This window comes from Cavia porcellus, unplaced genomic scaffold (genome assembly GCF_034190915.1).
Source record: "Cavia porcellus strain 051 isolate PalLab524CR breed Dunkin Hartley unplaced genomic scaffold, mCavPor4.1 scaffold_8, whole genome shotgun sequence".
In the NCBI taxonomy this organism is placed as follows: Eukaryota; Metazoa; Chordata; class Mammalia; order Rodentia; family Caviidae; genus Cavia; species Cavia porcellus.
The window spans coordinates 71235393-71262579 of record NW_026947491.1 but is presented as its reverse complement, the minus strand read 5'-3'; the positions used below and the strand labels follow the sequence as shown (position 1 = coordinate 71262579).

General features: G+C 34.1%; 1 protein-coding gene across 1 annotated transcript in view; it reads left to right on the top strand.

The window, feature by feature from the left end:
• Pawr (pro-apoptotic WT1 regulator) overlaps positions 1-24517 on the top strand; it is a 116085-nt gene extending 91568 nt beyond the window's left edge. Inside the window, exons 4-6 of the mRNA XM_063255198.1 lie at positions 8519-8666; positions 10700-10804; positions 13019-24517. Of these exons, the coding sequence (XP_063111268.1) occupies positions 8519-8666; positions 10700-10804; positions 13019-13105 (340 nt within the window). The 3' untranslated portion in view covers positions 13106-24517. The remainder of the gene's footprint in view (positions 1-8518; positions 8667-10699; positions 10805-13018) is intronic.
• The last annotated feature ends 2670 nt before the right edge of the window (positions 24518-27187 follow it).

Sequence of the window (27187 nt, the reverse complement as noted above, 5' to 3'; positions counted from 1 at the left end):
AGACATCTAATTACAAACCATCACAATGTCTTTGTCTAGAGTTTCCTGTTAGAATCATCTCTCTCTCTGATTTTTTAAATTCATTTGTGTAGTTGTGTCTTTTGTTTGGGGAATTTAATCTGTTTGCATTTCGTTTTCTAGCTTTCATAGGCTTGTGATCTGGCATTTTCTCCTCTTTCTGGGTAATGTATGTTCTCTGAGCATTTTCTGCCAGAAAAGGCTAGTTTCCTCACAGTTGAAAACTTGATGACAGCAAAAGCCATTTTCTGTGTCCTTGTTTCAGAGTGGTATATGTAGATGTCAGCAGCCCTTTTATCTGCACTGGCTGCTTCACTATGCGTAGTTACCCTGCTTCTCACTTGAAATTGTGAAACTACCCTTTACTGGCATAAAATGCTTTACCATTATCATTTTTGATGGATTATCCTTTATGAGATGTGCATTTATAGCTCTAGCTTTTTCACAAATTACAGACTCAGATAGGCTGTAGCTTGCCATCTGCTTTTTGTTTATTCCTACTAACTGTAGCCTTTCTACCTCATCTGACGCTTTTGATCATGACTTACTAATTTGAGTAACACATTTAGCAACATTAGCTTCCTTATACAAATCTTTTCTCTGTGAAATTGTCAAGATGGTAGATTTCAACTTGGTGCACATGTTAGGAAGATTGGTTACTGAATGCCATTCTTATATTTCTACATAGTTTCCTTTTCAGTTGGGATTGCTTTATCTTGCCTTCATTAGCTTCTTTTCTAGCTTTTTAAGGTCTGTTTTGATAGCAGTAATTATAGCAATTATATAAAGCACTGACCAAAAGCACATCCACAAACATGCGCACCTGGGCTCACACTGATTCTTGTGTATGCTTACGTAGTTTTTCGGGCATCTCAGGGTTTTGTTTACAGCTACACAAGCAGCTGGTTTTTGGTCATAACTCAAGACTTTGGTCACAAGTTAAACCTAAAATTCTGTCATAATCCAAGTTGTTGGTGTCTGAGGCCCCTTATGAGAGGTGCCACTTTATGTCTTTCACAGCATCTTTTTTTGGCTAATCCTGCTTTGAGTCCTTTGACCTTCCTGGACCTGAACATCCATACCTTTTTCTAAATTATAGAAATTTTCAATTGTTACGTTGTTAACAAGTTGTCAGTGCCTTTTCTATTCTCCTCACCTTTGGGCCTTTAATAATATTTGTTTGCTGAATGGTGTCTCGTTATCTTTCTTTAAATTCCCTCCTTCTTTTCCCTGCCTCCAACCCTCCCTCCATTATCTTTTTCTTTCTTGTTTTCAAGTTCACATATTCTTTCTTCTGCATACTCTGGTCTGTTGTTGAAACTTTCAGTTGTATTTCTTTAATTGATTGAATTGTGGATCACCAAGATTTGGGTTTGGTTCCTTTATATTTTTAGTTTCCATCTCTTTGTTAAATTTGTCATTCAGATCATGAATTGTCTTATTCATTTTGTTAAGTTGTTTACCTGTATTGTTTTGTATCTTGCTGAGTTTCCTTAGGATCATTATTTTGCTGTCTCCCACCCTTCACCCTGTACCAGGAATTGAACTCATGACCCCATGCTTGCCTGGTAGGCACTGTGCCACCGAGCTGTGTATATCCCCGGCCCAGGATCATTATTTTGAAGTGGTTTTCATGTATTAATAGATTTCTTTGAAGTTGGTATCTGTTTAAAGAGAATTACTGTGTTCCTGTGAGGTTTCGTTCATCCTGGCTTTTCCTTTTCTTCATGTCTCGCCCACCTTCTTTCCCTTCCTTCCCCTGCTGCTCCCGCAGGTTAGCCAGCCAGCGCCTGCCTTGCTCTTCCTCGTTTGTTCCTTTTCCCTGCCACCACTTACTCCTTTCTCTCCATTATCATTATCTTCACCACACACAGCACCATCCCATTAAATTACCTCCCCGAGCCTTTTGATTTGTAATTCTGAGGCAGTCTCTTGCTCTAAATTGCCTGTGGTAGGCTCCATCTCTCAGCCCTCTCAGCCCCCCAAAGTGGAATTACTAGCGTGCTGTGTGCTTCCCTGCTTTTTCGTACTTCTTATGTCCCTATGTTCATGTCGGGGTATCTGTTGTAACAATTACTGCTTCCAGTTTTAAATTGTGGTTTTTACAGGGAAAGACTTTTCATCAATATAGGCTGTAGCTGTTGGTTGAATAGGCGCTTTGGCTTTGCTTCCCAGTGTGGAAATGTTGCTTCTCTGATTACTTCATCTGTAGTTAGCATCACTGATGTCTGAATGCGTCTGTGCTGTGGATTGCAGGTGTTTCAGTGTTCATGGTGCTGGCAGTGCAGGCTGCAGGGGCAGAGGGGTTCTCAAGCCCTCAGCAGGTATGTGCTAATGGTAGTGGCAGTAGCTGTGACTCACTGTAGAAAAGCAGAAACTGTTGAGCACTGTCTTTTTAACCACTTAATTTAGGTTTATCCTGAGCATCATTTGGGCAGCATGTTTGTTTACTATTGATTATCCTGAGAACCACTTAGGCAAGTGTCATTTCAACCAGTTGATTCTTGCACCGAATATATTTGATAAAATTGTTGTTATATTTCCTGTTGCATTATCTTATAAAAATTAATGAAAATAATACACAATTTTTGGTCATACTGTATTTAAATAATTTCACCAGTAAATGATCAAGCTTCCTGGAGGCTGTAGTTATAGTTGAGGCACCAGGTGGGCAAAGAGGTGGTATGTGTGGTGGAGATGAATCCTTAGACCCCAGAGTGGGAGCTGGTCTACCCCTTGTGGGGGTGGGCCCATTTGTATGCTGTATGGGCTTGTGTGCTGGGGCCACATTTGCACTGGCGGATCTAGTTGGATTTAGTCTTTTGTGGTAGCCTGCTTGTGGGTTCTCAGGGGTGGCTAGATGCGGTGTTTATGGTCCTAGGGCAGGCGGATTATAGTGGTTTGGCTGCTTTGTGCTCAGATGGCTCCATACATAGCATCTCTTGAGAGTTGGGGAAGGACACTAAGGTGATTCCCTTCTCTGAAGCAAAGCAGTCACAGGCTCCCTCCCCCAAAACGATTCTCCAAACTGAATTCAAAGCCAATGAAGACCACAGAACTTTGCTGTCGTTAACTGCTGATCCTTTACAATAACAGCAGTCTGCATACCTTTGCTGGCAGTGGAGAGCTATTCCTGGCTGAGGCTGTCGGTGTCATATTTGCAGTATGTTTTGTCTCTTTCTTTGTGTTGTCACCCCACCTCTCTGTTCCCTCCAGAATTCTTGTCATTCCCTTGCTGAGCTCTGGAGTTCTCCCTTGGTCCCTTTCCATGAAATGTAGGCATTCATTTGTGGCCTTGGTTTTTCTTGATGCAGGAGATCAGCGCTGAGTGTACATCATCTTGAATCCTCCTCTAGACTCTTTTCAAAATACTGTTTTAAACTTTTCATTAAGCAAGCACAAAATCATGAGAAAGCAATTGTATTTCTGAGTATATTGATTGTTTATTGGTAGTTGTCAGCATTATAATTTTTTCCTGGATATTTTTAGATTATACAGAAAGTTGGACTTTTTAAAGTGAAAAAAAGGTCCTTTGAAATGAATCTGATTTTTTTTTTGTAAGGTAGCTGATTTTATACTGTTTTGGTTTTCTTCTCAGTCTTTTTTGTAGTTCTTATTTTCCTGTATGTGTTTGTTATATATTGACATTACTCAGCTGTTTATTCTCTTTTTATATTTGTACTAAAAATTTAGTTCATTCCAGTGATTTCATTGTACCTCTACATATTCTGATCACCCCATCATTAGGTCCATCGCTGTATAACCAATAACCATCAAACATCTACTTTTCGATAGCTCAGAAGTATACTAAACTTAGCATTTTTAGACGAAAATTTGTAAAAGTTGGTGGATTTCATTGCATCATCTGTATTTGTTCTTTCTAAAGCCAGAAACCTAAACAAAACAGGATACTTTTTCCCCCCAACTATCTCACCTGTATTAGTAGTTCACTAAGCATAAACACTAATGCATTGAATTTGAGTTTTCTTTAAAAAAGTAAATATTAGTTTGGGAATTGAGCTGATCAACTATTAAGTTATTTTACATTGGTTTTCAAAGGGAAGTTTCAGTCAAAAGTATTTGAACTTTAGGATGAACCCTTTAGAGTTTTGGCAAGATATGAAGCCACTTCAGTCCTCAGTTTTTTAAGCATGTGAGTTAGACTTATTTGATAGCTGCTTTTTCCTCCCTCCCTTTTCCTCTTTTCTCTTGAGCTAATTATTTTAGCCTTCTATGCAAGGATACAATGTCAGGTGTGTTTTAATGGCAGATAAGGTCAAAGGACGAAATGTGTTAGAAATTTTGGTGGAAAGTTTCTGTAGCTTGTGGTAATGGGTTCTATAATAATAATTAGTAAAGTGAATTGTGATCTTGGTATTGCGCATTTCAAAGTTATCTGTCACTTTACAAATTTGGTAGGACTCTAAATTTTATTTTTTTTTAATATAAAATATCTATCTAAAATTTCTGGAAAATCTATTATATGTAATTAGCATACAAGCTAATGAAAAAAATTCAAATTGCTAGACATGCAGACTGAGTACAAGGAATGAACTTGTAGTAGGCTCTGAGCATCTTATCAGACTTTCATTTTTCTGACTTGTAACTATCACCTCTGATACTTACATCTCCTAATCTAATATCATGTCCTTTATAGCCTTTTTATAATATCTTTTCTGTACCAGAAAAATCTGTGAAAAGGAAATTTATAAATCAGGAATCTACTTTTATTCATTGAAAGTTATTTTAGATTTCACTGTAATTTTGCTGGATAAAGTATTGCAGCTGGGTACTACTGAAGGACTAAAGAGGATTTTGTCGGGGGCATGAGACAGTACAAGGAATTAAAGGCCTTGCATATGCTAAGAACTCTACCACTGAGCAGTATCTTCGCTTTAAAGGCAAATTTGAAAAAGGAGATTTTCTGCATTTGGATAAAAACTTTAACAAGTGATATCCCTGATAATACTTCTCCACAACACTAATGCTTTTGGTCTGTATCTCTGAAATACTCCCATTGCATTTAGTTTACTACTACTATCACACTCAGAATGAGTATTACAATATCTTGTCAGAAATGATCAATAAAGCTTGCTTTGTCATCAGTAAAATTAGGGGCAAATGTTCATAGCAGCACAATTTATAATAGCTAAATCGTGGAAACAACCAAGATGCCCATCCACCACAGAGTGGATGAAAAGATGTGGTTTTTTTTTTTGTTTTTTTTTTTTTTTTTTTTGTCTTTTTCCTTTTTATTGGTACCGGGGATCGAACTCACGACTGCCTGCTTCCAAGGCAGGTGCTTATGCCGCTGAGCTAAACCTCCAGCCCCCAAGATGTGGTATTTTTATACAGTAGAATATCACTCAGCTATAAAAAAGGATGATCTTGAGGCCTTCATAGGCAAATGGAGACAACTTAAGGCTATCCTCAGTAGTGAAATAAACAAGAATCATTTATAAATATCACATTGTAAAAATTAATAAGAAATGTAGGAGTAATAAAATCCAAAATGTGTAATTGCTATTGTAAAAAAGAGAAGAAAAGAAAGTGCTCTAAAGGATATAACTGCATGTATGTTTAAGTGTGTAGGATCGATAACCATATTACTATGTTTTTGTTGGATAGTTGAACAGAAATGTTTGCAGTCTCACTATTTAAATGTCTACTTTGTATGCTTTACTTTTGAAACTTGAACAACTATTTCTAAGTGGACAATATGTAATTTATCAACTAGTGATTTCTTTTTTTCAAATTATGTATTATTTATATCCTTTATCTGTTTTTTTCTTTAAATAAAAAAAATTAGGAGTAAAAACAATGTGGCTTTTATTACCAAGATTTAGATAGTACTTACAAACTCAGAAATTTAAGAGTAAAAGTAACTATTTTTAAATTTTTATTTATTATTTTATATTTCTTTTAAACTATGGAATAAAAATAAATCTGATTAACATTAACAAAGAATCTTAAAACTAATAAATTTTCTTCAATTATCTTGTCATAGGTTGGTAATAAATAGTTCAAGGAATCCCTCTGAGTAGTTCTGTGCTGTAGAGTGTTGAAAGCTTCAATTTAAAGGATAAATAAGAATATGAAAATATTTGAAATAGAGTATGTGGCACATTTGAGAAACAGAAGAGTCCGGTGTGACTTAAGCATGAAATGTAAACTTCAGACAAGTGAGAAACTGGAAAAGGAAGCAAGAAACCTGAAGGCTGTTTCATGGAGGAATTTAAACTAGTGTTCTCCAAATTTTGTTACATGCCTGTGTTGGTATGTACGTTTATTTATTATACTATTTGACAGGATTCACAGTACAATCCTATAAAAGTAATAAATAGTATAAAAATAGTACAGAAATGGATAAAAGACTAGTATTTAAATTTTAATTATGGTACAAAAGTCACAAAATTCTTTAATTTTCACTACATCTTCATTACTTCTTAATACTTTGGCTGTGATACAGAGATTTAAAGTGTATATTTGGTTTTTTAATAACTCACAGCAGATGTGCCTCAATAAGTATTTGCATTTCTTAAAAGTGTCATTTTATGTCTCAAAATCAGCATAAAAATTTTCTTTTTGAGATTGGATTTAATTGTGTTTTATCAGTTAAACAACCATATGAACATCTCTGTAGTTACCTAGTTGGTTTAATTTTTTTCATAAAATTTCCCATCCTCAATCTTACCTATCTTGTTAGTTTTATTTAATCAGATAATAATTTCTAAAGTCCATTGAATAGACATTCAGATTACTGTAATATACAACTTGAATGTGAACAAAGCATGATTGATGCAACCTGACATTAAAGAAGGAATGATTATTAATCTATTATTTATGAACTATAAACATCTCAGTGTTTTTTAGATTTAAAAGGTAAATATAGTACAGATTCCAATAATTACCTCCTGAACTCCAGTAGATGATCTAGTGTACAATCCTGCAATGGAGACTGCCAGTTTAGAACTCATTTAAAAATAATGGGAACTATCTGAAAATACCTATCCCTATTCCTGTCAATATACCACTGCTGTTTAAAACAGCAGAAATGAGATATACAGGGTCACCCACTTGGAACCCAAGTTCTTTCTTTCAATAAATACTTCCTACTCTATAAAAGAAAAAAATGAGGTATACTTTTATCCCTTGTAAGTAGCATCATCACTAGTCCAACCTAGATCAGATAAGTTAATAAGCCTCTAGTAAGCCTCTAAAATACCTCTCGATGAGCCCTGCTGCCTGCTATTTATACCTTGTGTAATGCCCTCTCTCATTGTACCAGGCATACATGGCCAGTGGAATAAGGTAGCTGTTTGATATTGTGTCACTTTTGAGACTGGGTTGTGATAGACACTGCTGCTTCTGTCTTGGATACCCTGTCACTTTTTCTGTTGCCTTGTGGTCAGCAGCTCAGTGGAAGGGTCCACATAGGGAAGAATTGAGGCCTCTGGCCAACAAGCCGCAAAGAACTGAGTATGTTTGACATCAACCATGTATCGAGTTACAAACCCCTAAATCAACTATCCAGCTAAGCTGCTTCTAAACTCCTTTCCAACAGAAACTTTGAGATAATTGTGTGTCGTTTTTAGTCTTTTGGGGTAGTTTTTATATTGTTACAGATAATATAGCAAACAAGAAACAAATTAATTTGTTACATCAAAAATTAAAAACATTGACATGCACTATTAATTCAGAATGTATAAATTCATGTTTGAGTAGCTTTTCACCCAACCATTCTGTTTTAAAGTATGAAATGATAAATATTATTGAGAGTAGTTTTACATTACCTACATGTATACTTTCAAGGAAAATTATACAACTTTCTGTAATTCTTTTTTTCTATCCTAAATATACTTCTTTATGAGTTTAGATCTACTTAAACATTTTGACATAATTTTTTTTCTTTTTTACTTTTTATTTTCCAGAAGTTCGTTTTTAAAATTTTGTCATTCAGATACATTAGATATGAGAGCTTTTTAAAAGAAAAATGGAAGGTCAAGTAGTTTTTCTAATGGATCATCTTAGGACAGTTTTGGTGAACCTATGGCACACATGCTGCAGTGGGCTGTTTGTTGTCATTGAAAGTTCTGAAAGGTTTGCTGTCACTGGTGTAAGAGATCTCTGTCGTAATTCTTACAGAAGTCTACACTGATCTGATCGTGATGATCATATGGCTGTGTTATGATTGCCTTTCTTGTTAAACTGAAAGCTCTTTGGAGGGCAGAGTCTTGGTTTGCATTTGCTGTTAATATCTTCAGTACCCAGAACAATGTCTGATACTTAACAGATAGTCTGTGAATATTGATTAAAAGAATTAATGTTCTTTTTACATTTTTTCAATATGTTGGAACAATGGTTAATTTCTACAGTTGTAAACAGATCATTTTTTATAACCATATGTCCTTTAGAAATGTTGTTTGTACTGAACAGAAAATATTCTTGGTATTTTTCTTGTACTAGGAGTTTTTATAAATATGTATCTTTATTTCTGTAGCACAACCACTGCCTCTGAAGATGATGTTTCAAATCGATTTCCCCGGACAGACAGAGGTGGATTTGGTAGATATAACAGAGATACAAATATTGCAAGTAATCTGGTTTCAAGTAGCACATTGGAAAAGAAAATTGAAGATCTTGAAAAGGTATGAATTATAAATTACTGAAGATTGATAAAAATGAACATATCAGAATACTTCTTTCAGTTACATAGTAGCCAGGGGAGAGAATAAATATATGTAGGGGAGAGAAATTGCAAATAAAAGGAAAAGAAGAGGGCCCTAATGGAAGGTAGTACTGTGTTAAAGGGTTTTCCAGGTAAAGTCAAATCGCAGCTTTTAATCATTGTCTTATGTATTTAGTTTTTAGAGACGTAGTAATTAGGTATTTTCTGATTAATGTTAAAAAACATTTCTTACAATGTTTAAAATTTTAGAAATGGACTAAATTTTTGTATTCCTTAATATTTAATGGATATTCTTTTTCTGCCAACTGTTATCTTTTTGTGTTGTACAGTCTTTTTGAAGTGTTTAGAAAACTGAGCTAGCAATGTGCGCTACTGTGTTTCCTTAGTGTGCACAGATCTTTTTCAATAGACTTCCCATGGATTCAGACTTAGGTCTGTATTTGGTGTTTGAAACAGTTTTATTTAAGTATAAACTTGGTTAGAAGTATTTTTGAGAATAATTTAAATGATTATTAGTCCTAAGCTTATTCCATAGATATTCAGCTTCTAAAATTACTAATGGCATTGAATTACTTTGTTAAAAATGTTTCATTTTACCCAATTGAAATTATTCCCAGTGATATAAAGGTTGTTTTAAGTAGAGGTTAATTTAAAAAATGGTTTATTATGGGACTAGGGGTTTAGCTCGGTAGCGTCTTTGCAAGTGCAAGGTGGTGAGTTCAATCTCCGGCACCAAAAACAAAAAAAATAAAACAAAAATACTTATTTTTGCATTATGATTATTTTTGGATCACACTTAAGCTTTAATACTCATTTCTACTTGGGATCTTTATTTATGGGTTTAAATTGAAAATTGTAGCATATACACAGCTTATGGTTTTCAAGAGAGTTTTTGGCTTCTGTAGTTTCAGAAGCGCTTAGGATTGAATTGCTAGTGGTTCACGTCTTTTTCTAAGGGCTAGTAGGAAAGACGCCAAATCCTGTCCTAGGCCTTTTCAGCTCTTTCTTCCTGTTGCCCCCAAGGTGGCCTACCCCATACACCACCCTGAATTCTAAATAAGATTTTTTTTTTTTTTTTAAAAGAACAGTGTTGCCTTTTGGAGGAGTGGTAGCGGAGGGCAGGGTTGCAGGGGATTGCAGTGCTGAGGATCACACCCAGGGCCTTGTGAATGCTAGGCAAGTACGCAGATGTTGAGCTACAGCCCCAGCCTGTGCTGCTGCATTGCTTTAAAAAAAAGAAAAGTTCAAATATTTAAAAAATGATCTATTTTAGCTTCTTCTTTTTGTCAGTTGTCAAGTTAACTAACAGTCAGAAATAGAATTGTTTTTCACTTTAGAATATTCTGTTGAAACCACTAAGCCACCTTGAACTTTATACTTCTAGTAAATTTTTCAAATTTCTTTAAATAAGACATTGGTCAGTTTTTTTAAAAAGCTAGTTTATAACTTGTGGTGGTATAAATAAGTCATTGAATCTCGTAGTAGATATTAAAGACGTATAAATATGAATTTAATGAGGGGCATATTTTATAGCTCTTGTGTTTTCCTCATTCTTTAATTCATTAGTGCTATGGCTTCTTTACCTTATCAGGTGACATATTAAGAAACTCACTAGAACACTTCATATATCTAAGATATGCTTTATTTGTTTTTCCTAAGACTGAGTTTGCTGTTTCCAAGAGGAGCCTCAAACTTGTGAGCTTGGTGATATTCCTGCTTCACGCTTCCCAGTTGTGCCAGTGCAAGGGATCTTTTTAAAGGAGAATGTTTGACTTTTTCTTTTAACTTACAGATATTTTAAATTTTTGCTATTTTAAAAATTAAATAAAGTCTGTTTTTAAAAAAACACCATCCTGACAGTGATACTTTCGATGTCAAAATACTTCAGCAATGTTTGGAATCTGTCACTGTTGCCTAAAATTGTATACCATGTAAGAAGATTATAAACAACCAATTACTTCCCAAGTAACGCTTTGTAATTTTGCTTACCAGGAAGTTGTAAGAGAAAGACAAGAAAATCTAAGACTTGTGAGACTGATGCAAGATAAAGAGGAAATGATTGGAAAACTCAAAGAAGAAATTGATTTGTTGAGCAGAGTAAGTATTTCATTTATTTCAGTTCTGAAGCTTCCTTTTGGGAAGCAGTTAAATAAAAATATACACTATAAAGAAATTATTTAATTGCACTGTTCAGTTCTTTGGTTAATGTGATAATAGTTTGCAGTAGGAGCTATTCTGTAAACTGATTTCCTAGAGGCTGTGATCAGTTTAACTTAATTTTACCCATTTGGAGATGGGCTGGTGAATAAACTTATTAAGAATATAGAGGTGTAGGGGCTGGAGATTTAGCTCAGTGGCATAAGCACCTGCCTTGCAAGCAGGCGGTCGTGAGTTCAATCCCCGGTACCGATAAAAAGGAAAAAGACCAAAAAAAAAAAAAGAACATAGAGGTGTAAGGGAATTGACACAAAATTGCATCAGTGAAGAATGTGTACTTTTTCACTAAAAGGAACTCCAGATTTTTTTGTGTGTATATTTTTCACTACTTTTTTTCTCCTGTTGTACTTAATACATTGGTTCTAAGCTTTATATTAATATTATTATTTTTATTTCATAGCTCTCTTTTTCTTTGTTTTGTTTTCATTCCCAGAATTTACTTGTGGCTTAAAAAATAAATCATATGCTAATAAGAGAAGATCTTATAATTTTGCTTTTTAGAGGGCTGTTCATGAGATGAAAGGGAGAAATAAGCAGAACCCCCAATGCAATCTTAATTCTAATCATGAAAAAAGAAAGGATAAAAGCTTTCTTTATATGCAGACCTATTTTAATCAAGCTCTAAGACAGTTGGAAGTCATCACACACTTGTGATATCAGCACTCTGGAAGACTGAGGCAGGAGAAACACAAATTTAAGTCCTACTTGAATAACTTAATGCCTTAGCAAGACCCAAGGTAAAAAGTAATCAAAAGGGTTGGGGATAGCTCAGTGTGACATTAAGTTCAATCCTTAATACAAGGATTAAGTTCAATCCTTAATACAAAAAAAAGACTTCAGATTTGGGTAGCTTTTCATCCTGGTTCAACACTAGCATTCCACTGTTTGTATTAGGATTCACTGTGAACACTAAAAATGAAACTTTCCCTTAGGGAGTTTATAATCTAGTGTGCTCCATGAATGTTTTTTATACATAATTCTAAATTTTAGGTAAATACAGTTTTGGTGATTTCAGGAATTACATAGTTTTTGTTTCAACAGATTAATTCCTAACATCATTCATTTAGTTCATAAGTAATTTGCAGGGCCCGGGATTTAGCTCAGCGGTGTAAGCACCTGCCTGGCAAGCGTGAGGTCATGAGTTTGATCCCCGGTATCAAAAACAAACAAAACAAAAAGAACACTAGTCATAAATAAATACAAATTCTGATTTTGGTAAACTTTTACATCATTTTGTACTGAATTTACCAGATTGCTTTTATAACATATTTGTGATTCAAATTGATTATCTCAAGTTTCAGTATTGTAAGTTGCAAGGATAAATCTGTAAATATCTGCTTTTGTAACAATTATAAGTACTCTGCCTTGAAATAATGTTTCTCATAACTAAAGCTTATAATAGGTTATTTTAATATTAACCAGACATTGCATATTTGAGGCCAGAATTAATGCAAGGAAAATAAAGCTGGGTCCTATCCTTTAGAGCAGGATAATGAATGTCTACTTTAAAGACTTTCAATTTTTTAGTTGGCTTTAAAATCTTTTCCTTAAATAAAATGTCATGAAGAAGCTTAATGTATACTTTAAACTAGATGGGTTCTGTGTGTCCTAGATCCCTTTTTGTGACTCAGTTCTGTCATCTTCTCAGTCTCATCCCCAATTACTCTTTGAAAATCACATACAGTAGTAAAAGTACATCCAGAACTTGTATCTGTATAGTTTTGTACAAAATTGCAGCCTGCATATGGCCTGTATGTGGCTGTGTTTGGCTCTTAGTTTTGGGGAGGGGGAGTGAAACAAAACAAAATTAAATTATTTATCATGATTAAAAATGGAAAGATTCACAATTTTAAAATCCTGACTTCTAGCTTTTCTTGAAAAGCTGAAAGATCCGACAAGAATTGGTCTGTATGCTTGTGGTAACAATAGGAAGTCGAGTAATGGCCGTTTACTTTAGGTAGGACATACTCCATCTAGTTATTTTCAGAGCTTATCCTTATTTCATAATTAATGAAGAGAATTTTCTTCGTTTGTGCTTTTATCTCCTTGAGAATATTTTTAAAGTATTATTTTTCCCTTTCCCCCCCCTTTAAGGACCTAGATGACATAGAAGATGAAAATGAACAGCTAAAGCAGGAAAATAAAACTCTTTTGAAAGTTGTTGGGCAGCTGACAAGGTAGAAGATTCAAGACCCAATGTGGATAACAAAAAAAAAATTTTTAAACTACTGATTGAGTGTTATGGTTAATGCTAGGATAATATTCCTATGCTGCAGTACATTAAAGTAACTATGTATATTTATTTCTAGAAAAAGGTTTGTGTTTATTTTCAAAATATTTCCTTTGCTTTATTACTTTGAAAAAAGTATCAAATCTTTTATTTCACAAATAAGTAACATCTCTTAGTTCATTAAAATGATAGGTAATGCCTCTTTTGGTTTCGTGTGGTGTTCAAATAATATATAGTTTAAAGACACAACTGTTTGAGTATATTTTATCTGTGTTGATGCATTTTCACCCTAAAAGAATATTCATAGTCTTTGTTTACATGAATTTAAATACTCTAGGGGAATTACCTACAAATGCCTTATTACTGATGTGTGCAACTTTATGTGAAGACTTATTCATAGAGGTCTGTGTCTACTGTCATTTAATCTTCCCACTTATTCTAAGTGATTTATAGTAATAAGTAATAATCGCACTATTTTGTATAACAGTAATCTTTTAAAGGAAAGCTATTATAAAAAGTTACTTAATATCATGTTCTAGCTGGCTAAATATAAATTTAAGTAAATACTTGAATTGTGCTATAGTAAATGGAAATTTACTATTGTGTTTGAATACTGAAAAAATTTTCAATTACTCGTCTGAAAAACACGTTTGTAATTTTAATGTATAATTTCTTACGTAGGTACTACTTTTGTTACATTTATTAGCAAATATGAGATATTCAAAAGTTTATTCAGTGCTTGAAAGTGGTACAATATCAGTGATTAAGAAGAGAATTCATTTCTGTATTATCAAATGTATTACATTCTGAACCAAAACCATACACTTAAAACATTTGTATGTATATATTAACAAAGCAATATGTAAGCAAAAGTAGCACTGAAATAATGTTGCCTAATAATTTCTAAGTTGGAGAAACACTGTGACACAGTTTTTCTCATACGAGAGAAATTCCCCTGTCCCAATTTTAAGGGATTTTTCTTCCTAACACTGAACCTTTAAAAACAATGATTTTTGAAGAATTATAAAAATATTCTCACCTATTAAATATTCTTAGTACAAGTTGTTTTATATTACATTTTCCTATTGAATAAGAACCCATTTCCTCTCTGGGTGTTAAATTAAGAAATTTCTGCCTGGTAGTGAACCTTAGGTAGCAATAGTGATACCAGTATATGGGTTCAGTGTATGGGAGTGGCTTGACCATCAAATCCAATTGGAGTTCCCTGCTGATTCTTTTACCTTCACTTGCAAAGCTTATGCATTCACTCATTCATTCACTCACTACTAGGAAAATATGGAAGGTACGACCAGTAGGGGAAAATGTGGCGTAGTGCTAAACATCAGATGTTAAATGGAAAAGTACCTGCATTCACTTAAGACTAGTTGTGTTCCTCTGCTCCACATTTTAGAAGTTTCAAAATTGGCCAATCATCAGAATCATTTGAAGATGGCTTGGGATATGGCTTAGAGGTGTTGCCTTGCACACACAAGGTGCTAGGTTTAATTTCCCAACACTGTGTATGTGTGCGTACACACACACACACACACACACACACACACACACACCCCAGAATCATTTGAGGAACTTGAAAAGAATCCCTGGCTGTAGCTGCTCAGTAGGTTTAGGTTGGGAACTTAGACTCAGGAATTTTTAAAGATCATCATTTTAAATGAATAATTCTGATCATGTAATTTAGTTTTGGAATTAGCTACTTCGTATGTTTATTCTTGTATTTTCTATTGATGACCCTGGAATTGACAACTTTACCCCATTTTTCTCTTTTAATCTAATAATTAGCATTATGTCTCCCAAAAAGTTTAATATTAGATTACAGAATTACTACACAAGGGCTTTCTTTTTTCTTTGAGGCCTTTACCTAGCACTGGGACCGTGCACTGCTGCCCACAGATCTGGGTGGTACACAGGCTCCTCACCTTGGCTGTAAGGTGTTCATCTCAGTTTAGTTATCCTTAAGTATGTAGCAGAAATGTCTCTATTATCTGCTTCCTCATTTACTTTTTGTATATTTGAAAATGCTACCAATATCCATTCTTAAAATATATTAGTGTATTTTTTCATTAAAAGAATTAGTTTGAATATTCTTTTTAATTCAAACATAGGTAAACATTTTGCTTTTGAAAAATGTCAGGTATGGGGGCTGGGGATTTAGCTCAGTGGCATAAGCACCTGCCTTGCAGCAGGCGGTCATGAGTTTGATCCCCAGTACTGATTAAAAAAAAAAAGTCAGGTGTGAACACTTGTAAAGACTAAGTTGTTTTATAATTTTTCCCTATCTTTGGTTTATTGAGATTATTTCCAGAAATAGTTTTGCTTTTGAATGCAATGATACCAGTAGCAAATACAGAAACTTCACAGTTTAAGGAAAGTATTTATATCAGTCTTTAAGGAGGTAGGGGCCTCCTTAAACATGAATTTATTTTACATACAGATTTTTTTCATTGACTATTGAAAAATAGAGTTATCTGCTATAATTTCCTGTTAAAGTTTATTGAAAATGATGACATTTTTAAAAGATGACACCCTAGAAAACTTAACTGACATTGCAGAAAGTACAAGTATTTGTGACATTTAGTCCTGTTAACAGATTGTTTTTTATATCTTGTGGGAATTTGTGACATAATAAAATACATCCACAGCTGTATTCATAACATTTAAAATTATGTTTAAAATGAACATGATTTGTCTCCCCATTCTGATGTTAATTAGCATGAAAATTACTGTAATAGTCTTTATTTCATTTTTTTCTAGGATATTCTCTCTCTCTGTCTCTGTCTCTCTCTCTGTCTCTGCCTCTCTCTGTCTGTCTCTGTCTCTCTTTTGGTATCAGGAATCAAACTGAGGACCTTGTGCTTGACAGGCAGGCCCTATGCCACTGAGCTATATCCCTGACCCTTTTCTGGATTCCTTATAATCTGTTGTAATATAGTTACTAGAAAGAAAAAGTATTTGGGATATGTATTTTTACTAAATCATAGTAGATAGTTCTTTCACACTTGTTCAAGTAGTTTGAAATATAGAAAATTAAGTATCATGCAAGTACATGAGACAGTGTTTGGTTTTTTTCTTCCTTTGTCAATTTAAATTTTAAAAATTGTGGTAGAAGCAGTATATTTTTAACATGAAAAACCTACCTCAGTTAGATGCAGTTTGTGTTTTCTGGAGTAATCTGAATTTCTATAATTAGAAATTAATACATAAAAGTTTGAGTCCATCTTTAATTTTTGAAAATAATACAAGTCAGTGTAATAGAACAGTCCATATGCTCAGCACCATAAAACAACACAGCAGAGACCTTAGACTTGAGAATTGATTTGATGTGATAAACAATCTCCTCATGTACAATGGTAGTCATTTTTCTTATAATTTGTATATCAGTGTGTAGTAAGTTACATGTAGTGTTGGCATTTATTCATGATTTTGTTAACTTGTTCCAAGATTAAGGTACATGTTTTCATTTGATTTCATAAGATAACCAAATAGCCTTTCATTAGAAGAAATATATTAAATGAGAGCAAATTGACATTTCAAGAGTCAGAACTTTAAACAGTAAATTAAAATTAGTATTACACATTTTCATATTGTATCTGTACCAATTTTAATGTGTAACAATAAAGCTTGACTTCTTTTGCAATATGTTTATAGAGAACATCTTGTTGACTAGAATGTTAATTTAAATTGCTTATCTAAGAACTAGTATTTTGTTCCATTAAACTCAAGCACATATACAAAGGCATCTCCTCCCCATGCTTTTCAGTTTCTCTTGATGTACAGAGGTTGGTTTTGTTCTGTTTAAAGACTTGAACCTTATATAAGAAAACCTGAGCCCATATTGTCTTTCTTAACTAAGTCTCATAGAATATAAATTCATACAGTATGTACATGGGGTTTATGTTAAATTGTCATAACCTGTTTCAGCAAGTATTTATTAATCATGGGTATACTGTTACAGGTATTATAGAAATTTTAAGCAAATGGACATGGACTAGTTCTTCACTTAGCAGTGTATCAGTAGTACAAAGTGTAGTCATTAGCCTGCTTAATCTGAGTAGTTCCCTCAAAAGTACTTTTTTGGTAATAAACTTATACCATTGTATTTTAGATCGAGTTATTAGGTAATTGTTTAGTTTGTTGGAACACTTACTGAACAGTGGAAGCAAGGAAGTGATGTATGTTAGGAAGGTACCTTACCATATTTTTAAGATAATTACGCTTTAGGAAAAGGACAAGTGATAGTGAAGTAATAAGTTCAGTGTGTGTTAAATGCACCAAGCTGTTCATAATGTTTGTATGTGTTTCAAATTAGTATTTCTGTATACATTATTAATTATTGGGGTTTTTTAAGGCATTTAAGCCTCTTCTACTCTAAAGTGTGTATACTGGCTGTTTCTCTGGTAGTAATACCATGTTAGTGGTGATCACTTGATTAAGTACCTGTGTTTTGTTTTGTTTTCCCTTCTGGATACCAGATGAGGTATATGTTACATTTTGTTGAACTTTTTTTTTTTTTTTTTTTAAGATTTGGCTGTGGTATGTGGAGTTTTTATTTTCATGGATTTGATTTTTCTAAATTTAAGAAGTAGCTGTTGCTACCGGTGAAGACCATATGAAAGCTAGAATTTACTGTTTTTTTTTTTTTTTTTTGAAAAAATTAGTTCATTCAGATAACCTAAATATTTATGCAGAAAACATCTGGATGATTTATTGAACTCATTAGTATTGTGTGGACAACTTTGATCATTCCCATTGCATAGGTTTTTGTTGTGGAATAGTCAGCTTCATATGGGTTCACTTTTAATATGCTTGGCATGTAAAAAATAAACACTCAATAAAAAGTAAGTTTTCATTTATTTTTCAATACTGTTTTTTTTCTTCCTTGTACTATTGGTGAAATCTGATGCATGAGTTTTACTTCTGAAATTAAAGGGCAGTGATAATCTAATTGATTTACATGTTTTGTACAGAAACAGTACGTAGCACTTTAAGAATTTTGGCTTTGTTATTTTGAAAGGAATATTTTAAGTAACAATAATACAGTATTAAGGTCTGACTACACTAGGGGAGACTTCTTGAATAACGCATTACACATATGTTCAACCAAACCTAAAGTTTTGTTTCTTTGTTTTAAAAACTACCAAATATGCAAGCAGGCAGTCGTGAGTTCGATCCGTGGTGCCGATAAAAACAAAAAAGACAAAAAAAAAAAAACCAAAAAACTACCAAATAACTTCATTTAAAGTTGGAACTATTACCAACTGTATCAGATGGTGTTTAAAGAATTTCAGATCCTTCATAGTTTGAAAAAGATAACTAGGAGACTAGGAATATATATATATATCACACACATTTTTAAGCAAATGGCTTACATAATCATTTGTCTAATGTGTCATTCTTTACATACCTGCATAAACTAAACTTTTTTACTTCTAGAACTCAGTAATGTCAAAAAAGTGAATGAACCTCCTTATTAGTTTAATATTTCCAGTCCTCCTATAGGAACATTTTTTTTTACAAGCCAATTGGGAAAAAAAAGGTTGTAAGATTTCAATGTCTTCATTAAAGCTGAAACCCTTTATTATATACTGTGTTAGATCTCTATTTTTTCCTTCTGATACACTTGTTTGTATGTACATGTATACACACATATTATCAGCAGCTTACCCTTCCAATGTCTATTCTTCATCCTCCCAAAGGTTACACTTTATTTTTGATCACCTTGTGAAAAAAAATATAATGTTGGACTTTAATGTTAAAGGAAGGGTAAATAGGACTGGTTATAATATACTTTAGAGTACATTGATTTTTTTTATGTCTAGCCAGATAAAAGAAAGTTAGAAAGGAAAACTTTGTTTTTAAGCCTATACCAGATGCATAATTTTACTCCCACTTTCAAAAAACTTGTAGAACCATAACCTGTGCATGTATGCATGTATGTGTATGTTTCCAGGAATTGAACGTAGGCCTTCAAGGCATGCTAGGTAAGTGTTCTGCCACTGATCTTCTTCCTTAGGTATCATAATGCTTTTAAATAAAGGAAAAAATTTGTGTCCAGTAATTTGAGCCAATTAAAGAGAGTCAGTTGAGTTGGGTGTGATGGCTTATACCTGTAATTCCAGCAGTGAGAGACTGTGACCGGAGAATTGCCTTTTTTAGTTCAAGGTCGTTGTGGACTATGTAGTGAGATTAAAACCAACCCGAACTACATAACAAAATTCTGAGAAAAAAAAAATTTACTTTAACATATGTACTACTAAACACTGAATTTTGTACATATGAATAATAAGATTTTTGATTGCAATATGTTTTTTATGTTAAAATACGCTGTTACTCATGTTGGTTTCTATCTCTGTTTATAGACATGCTATGAGACACCAAAGTTGCAATCTTTGCAATATATTACTGATACGTACATTCCTTTAAATGTAAACTGCTTATTGTAGTTAAGTAAGGATAATGTCTAGTGGATATTTCAGCTTTTATGAAGCTGAATTATGAATAGAATTCGCTTTTATGAAGCGAATTATGAATAGAAAAATAATTTGTTACCGTTTTTATGCACAAGTGTAAATTATGCTGTTGTAGGAAATCCATAGTGAAGAATAAAACACTACCAGTAATACTGAGAAGAACTGAAAGTTTATTAACTTTCTTGACAGTTTCATAATTCAGGATAATAAACAGCATCACTAACAAAATTATTCAAATCATATTCTTACTATGATCTAAATCAGTGAGTGATTTGTTTGTGTTTTTGTCTTTGTTTCATGTGACAAGGTTTCACTTTGTAATCCAGACGGGCCTTGCACTCACTGTAACCAAGGGTGACCTCAAACTCAGCAATCCTTCTGCCTTAGCCTCTTGAGTGCTGGAATTACAGGTGTGCACGAGCACACCCAACTTAATTTTATTTTGTTGGAATGAATAAATACACACTTTGGAAGTGCTAATTGGTAATCATAGGAGATCTATAAAGACCTCTTATAACCTTGTGGAGATTAGTATGCTTTAGATACAGCACTCAGGTAATAGTTTAAGTATAATATCTTTAAGATAGCACCAAGTAATTACTAATTCAGTACCATAAGTGCCTCACTGATGTAGGTAATATGCTAGGTGATTTATATGTTATCTTATTATTTAAAGACCCATGGATTGTACATTTTGGAAGGCCAATTTACCTAGTGTCCCAAAGCTAGTCTATGACTCTGAAAAACACAGACTTATCCTGAAAGACTCATTTTTGTGTGGCATAATTGTTGTACTAACCTTTTTTTTATGGTACTGGGGATTGAACTCATGACCTCACGCTTGCCAGGCAGGCGCTTATGCCACTGAGCTATATCCCCTGCCCGTGTACTAATTATTTGTAGTGTATCTCAAAGTTTTTCCTACACTACTAATTAGTATTATCTTCACTTAATAACCTCTTAGAACTTCTAGCCAGACATTGTGGCCCAAACCTGTAATTCCAGTACTTGAGAATCTGAGGCAAGAATATTACTATGATTTCAAAACCAGCCTGAAATATATAGTAAGCCCTTGTTTAAAAAAGCAAAAGAAAATTCTTTGGCCCCAAACAATACCTGAGTCAGAATCTGAGCATGAGGCCCCAGCAGTCTGTGTTTGAATAAATACTTAAAGTAACTCTGAGGTGCAAGTCAAAAACTTTCAAATTCTTTCAAATCCATTTCTTTGTTAAAAATTTTTTTGAGATAGGGTCTCACCGTGTGATAACCCAGGCTGCCTTCAGACTCATGATCCTCGTGCCTCGGTCTTGCATTGTTGGAATTGTTAGTGTGTGCATATGGTTGGTTGCATTCTGTTTTTTAAAATGAAGATCTTTGTGGACATTGTATCATTGTTTAAATAATATAATGTGAACTGGCTTTTAAAACAACCCCTGGTCTTCTCATTACAAAAGGTGGTATCAGTAAAACCACAAGCATAGACGTTGGCAGCTTGACATAACCCGTGTTGGAACTGAAATAGATTTTTAAATCCAAGACACTCTGGAATAAAATTTTTGTTCCATGTTAAGGTTCATCTCTGTTACTACTTGAAGAATTTTGGTAATAATAAAGTGGCCACTGTGTATGTATATATTTTTTGGGGGGGGGGTCAAATTTTAGCCCTTGATTGGAACAAATGTATGTTTCGTCAGTTATAGGGTTTTCTTGTTTACTTGTTTAGGCTCTATGGGACAGTCTATAAAGAGTCTTAATGAGTTACTCTTTGAGTTTAGAAAAAAATAATTGGTACTTTGTAGCTAATGGATTAGTGGGGAGGAATCAACTTGTATCTTAACTAAAAATTAAGATGATTCAGAATTTTTAAATGTATGACAGCTTTTAAACTTTTTTAAAAAAGCATTAGAATAGTTTCAGAGTTAGAGAATTATTGTGAAGATAGTACAGAGTTCTTATATTCCCCTATACCATTTCCCCTATTCTTAACATAATAGTATTACACAGTTTTTACAATTTTTGAGCCAATATTGAAATTGGCTGACAGCAGTACTGGGGATTGAACCTAGGGCTTTCACACTAAGCTGTGGACCCAGCCCTTTTTAGTTTTTTTGAAGGAGATCTTAACTAAATTGCCTAAACTGGGCCCAAGCTCACAAAAATCCTTCCTCAGCATCCCAAAGCACTGGAATTAAAGGTATGTGCCACCATTTCTGCTGATAATTTAAAAGCCTGTATTTTATTTATATTTCCACAGTTTTTCCCTAATGTTCTTTTCCTGTTACAGAATCTTGTTACAAATTACACTTACTTATTAGGTCTTCTTTTGACCCTTTTGGCTACCACAGTGTTTCAATCTTTGCTTGCTTTTGATGCCCTAGACAGTTTCCAATACTGGTCTGGTATTTTTTACATTTTCCTATGGATGTTTCAGATACACACAAAAACAGAGAAAATACCATCTTCATGGTAGTACTCAGTCTATTCCCCTTTTTGCTGGTATTTTTAAAAGTTAATTGCAATCCTATCATTTCACCTATAAATAATTTAGTACACATCTCTAATAATGAGAACTTAAAAAATAACCACATTATGCCTGAGAAAAATTAATAGTAAATCCTTAATCATTAGTTGAGTTGGGGTTCTCTAGGAAGCAGAAATCCCATGAGGTTCCCTGGGGAAAAGTTTTTAGAAGAAAGTTGGAGAGGGAACTAGGGAAGATTGAAAAGAATTTGTCAGAACTTAGTAGAGGGTTAACTCGAGTGAGGAAGAGCAAATGATTGGGCAGGAAGTCCGAATCCACAGAGAAGATCTTAAGACAACCTGAGCAAGGCTAATGAGTCCTCTAGCCAAAGGCACCTATTCCTTGAGTAGCTGCACATCTTGACTGGACCTTTCCTTGTATTTTGGCGATGTTCTTTTGTTGGCTTCGAGCATCCACTAAGAACTGTAGCTAGCTGAAAGTACTGGTGTTAAATTCAGACCACAGCAACTGTCAGTAAAGTGACTCACCCTGCAGGTGGATAGCTGAGAATCTGTATGTATCTACTATACTTTGTGTTCAGATTTACCCCAGATACTTGTCACCTGTCTGTTGGTTTGTTCTAATGTGGATCCAAATGAGATCTTTTTAACCTTAGAGTTCTCATGCCATTTTTATGCCACTTTTTAAGTTATGGAAAATCATTTGTTCTACAGAATTTCCTTCATTCTAGGTTTGACTGATTGTATCTTTGTGGTGATATGTCTCTCTGCAACCACCTACTTTTTCTGAATTGTTAATATAGACGTTTTCTAGATTAGATGAGTGTGTACTTCCTCCTGAATCCAACCAAAAGGCATGTAATGTCGTTTTATTTTTAAAGATAGATTGATTAGTAGGTTCAGATGATATTAGCTTGATTGTGTAATTCTTCTTTAGTCTTATATAATGGATCGAACTGGGAATGAAACTCGGGACCTTTGCTTGCCAAGCAAACATGAGTTGTGTATATATCTATCTCCAGTCCCAGTCTTATATAATGGATATAGCAAACATTGATTGTCCATTATATCATTAGGTGTTGCAAAGTGAGCTTTCTAATGCTATCATTCAGTTAACTTTAGTTTAAAAAAATTTAAAACACTTTATCAAACTATTTGGTTTTCTTAAAGTACAAGATAAGATCATATTGATTGTTTTGTTTACCAATTTTACCATCCAGAACCAGTGCCTTGGTAGCCTCCAAAGAAACAAGTCATGAGTTTGTAGTCTTTATAGTCATAATTTTTGTTATGTCCAAATTCTGTAATTTTTGACCAATGAGAGACACTTCATATTAGCTTTTGTATCCTTTTGGTTATTGATACTTGTTGTCAGGAAAAGATGTTGCAATCTTACATATTTCCTTTTCAAAATGTGGAATCAAGAGCTATCTTGGGTAGAAAATTAAAGCCTTGATAACTAAATTATCAGGTAATGTAAAAATCAGAAAACATTAATGATGCTCATTTTTTTGGTGCCAGGACTTTTTGCTTGTCAGGCAGGTACTGTACCACTGAGCCATATCCTAGCCCCATTAGTGGTGTTCTTAATATATGTTTTCTGATTTGTCCTTTCATGGGAAATGTTCAAAGATGACAAAGTTTTAAACTTTTTCATTGTAAATAACAGGTAATATATACGGTATATTGATCTTTCTTTGAAAATTAAGTTTATTCATGCCTATTGGGAATCTCAGGAGACTGATTATAAAAGTCAAGATTTTTTTTTTTTTGTTTGAGTAGTTAAAAGCATTATAAAGTTGTATTCAAAGAGCCAGAAATAGTTCAGTGGCACAAGCAGCTTCCTGGCAGGCATGAGATCGTGAGTTTGAGTCCTGATGCCAAAAAGAGACAGAAGGAGCGAGGGAGAGGTGGAAAGAGGGAGGAAGAAAGGAAAGTTGTATTTAAACTAGGTTGTTGCCACTGTGTAGAAATGTATATATATCAAGTGCCCTCATTAAAACATGACTCAATTTCATAGTATGGGTTTTAATAGAGACTAAGGACATTTGAATGATTATCTGTGCAGAGGTAACGGCCTCTTGTACAGCTGGTTGTAAGGCAGGCCTGGTAAATAATGAGTGTTGGATGGTGACTGTTATGGTTTGTGTCTAAGTGGCCCCCCAAAGCCTCATGCCGTCATAGAGGTGGCTGAATCTAGCATTGTGATTGGTTTGTTGTCTGGCTCTGGAATTGCCCGTGTGACTGTTGCACCTATTTTTTCCTTTTTTGCTCTTGCTGTTTGTGGCTGCCATGGATAGTAGCCCTTCAGCAATGCTACCCTGTCTTCGAACCAACTGAATATGGGCTGAAATCTCCAAAAACTGTAAGCTAAATAAACCTCTCTTTCCCCCATTTTGGGTGTCAGGTATTGTGTCTGAACAGCTAGAGAAAAGTAACCAAGACAGTGGAAAACTGGATTGTGAAGTTGACCCTGTGACTCATCAAGTCACCAAAGATTCTCTCCAGTGCTTAAATAAAGCCATCACCAAGGGAACTACCTGAGAGTACTGGCAAAATCCTTCCTCTCCTGCCTCTAATATCTCCATCCAGAAAGGATCCACTATTTTTTTCCAGAATGTGAAAACTACCTCTAGCTTAGAATTCTTGCATTTTGCATCTTGTATTTGTTCACAAATGTACATTATTTTAGCTTTTTTCTGGGCTCAGTTTTCTTAGTGGGCTAATAGAAGTGTGACACAAGACTGAAGAATATTCCTTCTCCATGCCCCCTCCATTCTTTTATCCTTTTCCAAAGATGAGAATTGAAATCATTTTTGAGATGGCACCTGACATAGGCCATAGTTTGTGTTTTTAAGAGTCATGTTGTTTGGCCTATTGTTCAAAGTCCTAATCTTTAGAAATTGAGATTGGCTAGGAATTTGGAGTACAAATTTATGTTTCCATTAATTGAACTTGTGTCCCCAGATTCTTATATATCTGTCCAGAAGACATGTTTTTAATGGCCATTACTGTTAAATCATCAGTGGGGTTCATAGCCCCACATTTCCAGTGCATTCTGATCCACTGAAGCATAGACAATGTGTTAAGTCTGTAATGGGTCTCTTAGTATTTGTTCACACTGCTCATAAAAATTCCCAAAGCCACTCATGGTTAACTCTTTTCTTGTATTATTCTGACCTGAGTTTTGCAATTGAGGTGGAACTAAGTAGCGTAATACATTATATATGTCCTTAATATGTAGTTACTTGAGAAACACCCCTACCATGGTTAAAATAATTTCATCTTTTAATTTTTTTGTAATTGGTCATGACACTTTATACTTTTGTATACTTTTGATTCTTGTCAAAAGATTTATTTTGAGAGGGAAGCACATATTTGGGGAATTAGATCCAGTTGGATGATTTATCAACATTTCATTTAAAACAGAAGGGGTTTTTATACCTGGATTTTTAAAAGTTCTTAATAGCAATTTAAATTTTTAAGGACTTTTACTTCTTTAGGATACTAGAGGAGATTCTGTTACTTGGTCTGAAATGGACTCATTTATACATTTTCCTGGCTATTAAAGAGCTGATTATGATATCTCTTTGCAAAGAGGGAAGCAAGGCTGAGGCAGGTGTTTTATTTACTTTGGGTTACACAATAAAAACAATCAGATATCTGTCAGTAAAAATAAGATTAGTGTGCAACCAAGTCTTTTTACAATGAAAGTTAGAGGTACACTGTAAGATACATAAAGTTATAAAAATTGTTTAGAGCAGAGTAGAAATTTTATCCTTGCTACTTTAGAACATGGTTTCAGTTTAATGTTACAAGCAACAGTTGGGGTAATGTTTCTTTACATATGATAGTTCCTCTACCCTTGCATTGGAATCAATTGGAGTAAATAGAATTATTTAGATGAAACAGAATGAGAGGAGAAATTAGATCCTTAAAGGAGTTAGAGTGAAGTCTTCAGGGTATAGCACTTAAAACATTGCTTTGAAAGAATGGGAGTGGGAGTTGGGATTAGGAAAATGTATTAAACATCTGATGAAATATATGGTATTAAAGCTAAGTGGTGTGTTATGTTTATGCTTCCTTGTTTGTCTGTCACCTAATAAAAATTTGGTGGCTTCAAAGTTTAAACGCACCAGCTTCCGAACTAGATACACTTGAATTAAAATACATTTTTGCCACCGCTAGTTTTGTGACCTTGGACAGATTGCTTTATATGTACTTAACTACAAGGACAGGAGAATGTCTAACCTTGTGTCTTGATGAAGAATAAATAACATCATGTAAATTAGGTGACAGTGCATACACAAACTATGCAATTTTTTCAGTGAAGAAGTTGAAAACATGATGATTGTCTTTCCTAAAATTGATTATAGATTTCTTGATTTGTAATAAAACTGCCTTCTTGACCTAGATTTCTGCTTTTTTAGGAAATCTCCTTAGAAACCTATGTGAAATAAATGAGAACTTCCTTTAAAAAAATGCAGTGTATTCACATAGATGTAGTATAATCTTTAGCCCCCAATAAATTGTAGCCAGTCAAGAAATAGTAAGCATGGTTCTGGGTGAAGGAAAACATCTTTGAGAGTGCGCGTTTTGAGCTACTCAAAGTATTCCCTAGTTAAGTTTTCTTCCCTTCAGATCCCCAAGGCTTGACGTGGGTCTAATGTCCTATGAATTGTCTGTGCCTGGATTTATAAATATATTCCAAGGCATTTGATTAGCTAAGATAATACTGAAACTGAACAAACTGGGTCAATTAGCTGTAACTCATCTGAGTTGCCAACAATCCAATTTCTCTACCATCTTTTTTCACTGACTGATTACTAGTGACTAGTATTTCCTGATAGAGAACAAGGAGCATACGAGAGCCATGGATTGTCTATTGAGCTGTTCCTTTATAACAAGAAGCAGTTTTAGCTGCTATAAAGCAGTTAAATAGGATGACAATTTATAGGTGTTGGCACTAGCAATGATTCCTGTTGCTATGGCAAAAGACCACAGGAGTGCTTGAAAAAGTCTAGAACAAAACATTTTTCTGCTGAAGTTTTCATGTTTGAAAGT